Raw genomic sequence first — 6398 nt, forward strand, 5'->3', positions numbered from 1 at the left:
CACATGAATTTCTCTTGGGCTACCTAACAATGAGACATAGGATAATACACTTTGCACCCACATGGATTTCTCTTGTTACCTAACAATAAGACCTTAGGCTAGTGTTGTACAATCATGCATTCTATTTGTTTATTAATTTCATTCCCTTGATTTGGATTGATCAAATTCCATTTTGATCATTTAAATCCTTTCATATGTTACATTTCCCCTTAGTCTTTGTCAAATGACCATAAGTCCATTGGTCACTTGACGGGGCTTGCCTCTGTCACTTTGGAGCTTCATTCTTCCAACAAGTTCAAGACTTAAATGGACTACAGGTCTCCTTAGTAGTCAGTCATCTGGCTCATCCCCACAAGCATCGAACCTGCCTTAACAACTTGTCAGACATTGACTAGGCTTGCACGCCATGAGCCTTAAGCAATAGGGAATAATGAGAGAGAACCATCCCTACACTTGTCTAGAATATCTCTGAGTACAGGACAAATGGCCCAGTTTCTCAGAGTATTTGTCTCTATTTATAGACTTTAGTACAATTCCAGCCAATTCACTGTCAAGTGTGCAACCTAGCCTCTGTGGCTCCTCTTTTCAGATCCTCTTAGTTTAAACACCATTGCAACTTTCCTTTTAGGATTTAAACCTTCATGGTTATTCCCTCTTTACTTTAGGGTTGACACCTTCATGGTTATTCCCTCTTTCCTTTAGGGTTGACACCGTCATGGTTATTCCCTTTTTCTTTTAGGGTTGACATTTGCATGGTTATTCCCTCTTTCCTTTAGGGTTGACGCCTTCGCGGTTGTTCCCACTTGCTTTTAGGGTTGACACCTTCATGGACATTCCCTGGGTTGATACCTTCATTGGTATTCCCCTCTTCTTGGTTTAAACACCTTTTCCTTACCGTGTTAGACCCAATGCTTTGGTAAGACCCTTGTCATGTGAGTCCCCGGCTTTGACAAGTTTATTATTTCCTTCCTTACCATGTTAGACTCAGTACTTCGGTAAGACCTTTGTCACACGAGTCTCTGACTTTGGCAAGTTCCTGTTTTCCTTCCTTACCATGTTAGACCTAACACTTTGGTAAGACCCTTGTCATGTGAGTCTCCGGATTTGACAAGTTCCTTCTCCTTTGGTTTAAATACCACTCCTAATCATATATTTTTCTCAGTCTCTGTCCTCTAAACTATGGAGCTATGACTTCCTCATTGCACTATAAGGATACGTAGGCACGAGGATACGAGTCCTTGGCGAGCACTTTTCTCCACACTTCTTTCCTCTGCCCCCTTTCTTCCTCTGGTTCTACGAACTACGAGGCTATGAATTTCTCATTGCACCATGAGAATACATAGGCATGAGGACCCAAATCATCCTCGAGCACTCTTTTTCTAACCCTTTTCTATTTTGCAGGTACATAAAGATAACACTACCCATCCAAGCAAGAGCATTCAAAATGGTTCCCATGGAGTACCATGGATGTGAGGGGTGTTAATGCCTTCCCCTTGCATAAACGACTTCCTTACCAATTTCTCTGTTTTCCTCTTGGGTTTTCTCGATGTTTTCCCTTCCCTCTTTTGGGATAAATAAATGTCGGTGGTGAATTTGTTGTACCTTCGAACGTGTTATGCGTTCGACGGGTATATTTCAGCTAGCTTCACACATTGATAAGTTAGAGTTGGTTGATAAGCCTGAGCAGGCTGTTGGTTGAAAGTTGGAGTAACAACGACTATGTAAGGTTGTTGGACGTACTGGGCAGGATAAATAGGATGCTGATAATAAATAGGTTATTGATACACATATTGTTGTTGTGAATACTGTTGTTGGCTTGTTCTTGGCTGACTTCTTCCTTGGCCACTAGACACTGCATTGATTTTACATTCTTTCTTTTTGGGAAACCCTCAAGATAACTTCTTTAGATTAACATTGGAAGTTCCGGAAACAATTGTGATCTTACCATTCCTCAAACCATGTTCAATACGGGCTCATATAGAAACAAGCTCATAGACACCCAGGGATGTACTTCCAACCATTTTCTCATAGAATTGGGGTTGGACAATATCCATGAACAATTCAACAAGTTCTTTTTCAGCAAGAGGTGGTTCTACCTGAGAGGCCAATTCTCTCCATCTTTGGGCATGCTCCTTAAATGATTCTTGATCTTTTTGGGATATGCTTTATAGTTGTCTCCTATCAGGCGCCATATTCATGTTATATTTGTAGTGCTTAATGAAAGCATCTAACAGGTCTTGAAACACCAGATTCTACTCTAATTGAGGCTCAAATACCACTTAGAGGGTGCACCACTCAAATTATCTTGAACACAGCAGATCATCAGCTTATCATCCTCCATATGGGCAACCATCTTACGGTAATACATGATGAGATGCTTCTTTGGACAAGTATTCCCCTTGTATTTTTCAAATTTTGGAGTTTTGAACTTGGTCGGGATCACCAAACCAGATACAAGGCACATCTCTTTGGTAACACCATCAAAGACTTGATCTCCATCCATAGCTCAAAATTTATTCTCAATGGTTTGAATGCATTCTTTCATTTCTCTGAAGTCTTTATACCTCACTTCATCACCTGCAATTATGGATTCAGCAGTATGTTACATTTGATGTTGATCGTCAAAGTGGGGTACATGCCTAATATAGGCAGTTGATGGAGCAACAATATGGATGATTCAGTGTGCATCAGTGTAGATTGACAACCATACAACTTGTTGAAATTATTTCCCCGTATCTAGCACTACTTTTGCTTGAGGTATGAAGTTGTAGTGTAACCTGAATGGAGGAAATGTGGAAGGTAATAATCTTGGTGGTTGGACTTCAACTACGGGCCCCATGATTTCTGAAATCATTGTCACCTGAGGAGCTTTAAATCTGCCAGTCAAGGCTTCGAGCATTTCTCGCATCTGGGTCATGCCTCCTTTGATGTTGTCCAATTCTTCTCTTACTCAAGCGCTTTCTTGTTTTTATTCAGCCATTCTCTGATGAGCTCGGGCTCAAGTGTTGTATCGATGTTGAAGATTCAACGTGGAACTGGAAGAAGAAAGACTGAGTGATATTTTATTTGGGAAATGCATGAATGCATTTTTTTGTTTACAAAACTCTTGGTCAATTTCAATCATTCATTTCAGCAATGTTACAACATTTGTTTGCAAGTTCTTAAAGCAATAAAGAAATAAAACACAATAAAATGAATCCAAAATCAACTTTTCATTAATTCAAATCAAGTTCAAATACAAGCAAAAGCCTAAGGCATTCGGGCCCTTTGAACCATAGCAAGGTCGATGGTCAACCCTTTCAACATCATTTTACAAAACTTAATGAAATTAAAAACTCGATGGAGTGTTCTCAGGACACATGCACCAATCAACTTCTTGCAATTTTCTAGGTAGATCTTGAACAATGGAGTTTTCAAATCTAGACAACCTCATCATTTTTACCTTCTATTCAAGATAGAGTCCTTGGAGATCTTGAATGATACGCGAGTCCTCGGCTTTGGTCACCTCAATATCCCTGTAGAGGTTTCTCTAATATCTGCACTCATTTGACAATAACATATAAGCAACATCATGATCCATACTCTCATGTGATAGAATCCTTCGGTTGGCTTGCTCTAATTGATAGTTCAAATGGATACAAGCTCTTCCAAACTCTTCAATTCGCAATTTCTCATGGGCTAAATTGTCCTTGTACCTCTGAATGGTATTCTCAAGCTCATGAGTACAGATCTCAGAGATCAACCTGGTTTCCCTTTTCATCTCAAGGGTTCTTTCCACAGTCTTGTTAAGCTCTTGAATCTTGAGTACAACTTGATCCAACTCTTGGTTCTTAGTCTTGAATACATATTTGGTACCTTTTAGTGCATGACCAAACTTCTCTCTTCTTTCATCAGACTCTTTAGCCCTTTTGTTGGAGGCTTCAAGATTTTTGTATTTATTTTGTTGATCATCATTCAGACTCTCATTATCCAAGGTAACTCGGTTGATCTTAATCCTTAACTCATTGTTTTCTGCTTCAAGCTCCTTAATCATGGCATTAAGCTTCTCAACATCTTCAGGAAAGAAGGGTTCTGGCTCAGGGACCAAAGGAAAGATGGAAGGATCAAAAGGATATGGCAACTTGATCACTTAGGCTCTCTATTTCATCTGTTGGGTATAAGGTTCCTTAACAAGGGTGTTCCTTTTTCCCAAATCCTTGCCTTTTCTAACAACAACAATCCAATCTCTTCTAACTTTTTTCATAACCGGGTTGCTCATTTCCCAGTCATGTAAGATGAAATGTTCCAAAGCTCTAGCTTCCAGAGGACCATTCACATGGTAATCATGTTGTCTGATGGATAAACAAGATTATAGTTGATGCATCCCCTAGTTCACTATAATGGGACATTAGGGAAATCCCCACAACCAATGATGATTTCTATGGTTTCCCAATATCTGATGTACCACTTGATGTTGTTAGCGGTAATAGATCCTAACTTCTGTGACCACTTGAGCTCCTTAGAAAATATATGACCATCCTCCTTCAAATGTGTCATGATCCAAGCATGCAAGAGAGGAGCACAACACAACAATGTGCCTCCTTTCTTCCCATGACGCTCATGAAGAGAGTAATAGATATCTCCTAGAAGGAAGGGTATCGGGTTGCCAAAAAGAAAAATCTCCACAACTATCTGATCCATAAAATTGTCAATATTAGGGTAAAGCATAACGCCATGAATAAGAAGAGCCATAACAACATTGAAGGCTTTCCAATTATCTGTCTTCTCAAACTCCATAGCCAGGTCTTCTAGAAATCTTCTTGAAAAGCCTTTAAAGGTTCCCTTGATATCCCAATTGCTCAACACCACTTGGACATAAACACTCAAAGCCAAAGCTATCTTCTTAGGAGTAAACTCTTCATTAAACTTGGGAAAATGATTAAGTTTCTTCAAGCTTCGACCCACAATCCTTTCAAATTCTTCAAATGTAGGCTCCAATTGGAAGTAAGTGAAGGTAAAACAACACAAATGAGGGTCATAGAAATGAGCTAGAGTAACAATAGCAAGTTGATCCACCTTTTCAGTCAAAATGCTTAAGATTCTTTCAGGATATTTCCTTAAGTCATATCTTGTGGAGAGATTCAACTTGGAACTCAATTTTTCCAGGCTGTCAACATCCCACTTCTTGAAATTGAACAAGTAAGTGCCTCTTCTCTCAGGATTCATTTTTCTTACAAGTGTCTTAAATTCCTGAAATAAATGTGAAACAAACTAAGATTTTTTCTTTTTTTATGCATATGAAATGAATGTATAAATTCAATGAGTTTTTGGTATAGGTTCAAAGGTCCGAGGTACGGAAAAATCTGATTGCTCTGCAAAACGGGGTTCTCACTTGGTATGGTCTAAGGCTTTTGATAAATGGGAAACAACCTAGAGTCATAGATCCATAAGAATGTTTGTCGCTTATGGAAACTACATGTCAGTCGTCAACTCCATCAGGGGAATCTATTATGGATGAGGTCTTCGTACCGACCATTACGAGAACTATATCTCGGGGACCCGCACTATGCAACCACTGACTTTGGTTCTAGACATGGTTCCTAGAGTCACAAGTTCACTTGAATGTTTTTCGCTTACGGAAACTGCATGTCGGGCGTCAACTCCATCAAGATAATCTACTATGAGTGAGGTCTTAGTACCGACCCTTACGGGAACTACATCTCGGGTACCCGCACTATGCGACCATCATTATTAGTTGGCCAAAAGGTTCAATGTTCTATAAAGGTCCTTAGAGTCATGAATCCTCATGAAAACATCAAAGCTGACAATAACTACATGTCAGGCGATAATATTTTTAAAGGATCTACTCTAAGTGAGGTTCTCGTAGCGACCCTTACGAGAACTACATCTCGAGACCCGCATTACTCAACCTCATCCTATCTCATGTTTTCACTCTAGAATCGAGTAAAGAGTCTTTCCCATAAGGTTTGCAATCAGAGTATCCAAGTACCAACGACATAATGGAACCATACATCAAATTATATGAATATAACAATAGAGATAATGACAATAAAGAAAAGCCACACAAGTAAATAAATTAAAAGGCATACAAACAACCTAATTAGGCTAGACTCACTTAGGGAACCGGAGTCCTCAGTAGAGTCACCATCTTTCGTACCTCAAAAAAAATGAGAACACGACATTGTGAAGTGCAACCACACGCTCGTAGGATGGACTAAACAAAGTCTCCACTTAACTTTATTTATTTCCAAAGAGGGGAAGGTAAAATATCAATAAAACCCAAGAAAGAACGACATTGATATTGGTCGTCACAACCAAATCAGGATTCGTGAGTTGATTACGCAAGGAGAAGGTATTAGCACCCCTCACATCCGTTGTACTCAACGGGAACCGTTAGG

General features: G+C 39.5%; 1 protein-coding gene across 1 annotated transcript; it reads right to left on the reverse strand.

Moving 5' to 3' along the window:
• Window positions 1-4374: 4374 nt before the first annotated feature.
• On the reverse strand, window positions 4375-5205 carry LOC127131090 (uncharacterized). Its single transcript, XM_051060027.1, has one exon. The coding sequence runs from the start codon at window positions 5203-5205 to the stop codon at window positions 4375-4377; it is 831 nt and encodes a 276-aa protein (XP_050915984.1).
• Window positions 5206-6398: the final 1193 nt, after the last annotated feature.

Source organism: Lathyrus oleraceus, chromosome 3 (assembly GCF_024323335.1).
Source record: "Lathyrus oleraceus cultivar Zhongwan6 chromosome 3, CAAS_Psat_ZW6_1.0, whole genome shotgun sequence".
NCBI lineage: Eukaryota > Viridiplantae > Streptophyta > Magnoliopsida > Fabales > Fabaceae > Lathyrus > Lathyrus oleraceus.

Bases quoted from the DNA above. Each gene is read 5' to 3' on its own strand.
- LOC127131090 (XM_051060027.1), bottom strand. From the start codon at position 5,205: ATGAATCCTGAGAGAAGAGGCACTTACTTGTTCAATTTCAAGAAGTGG.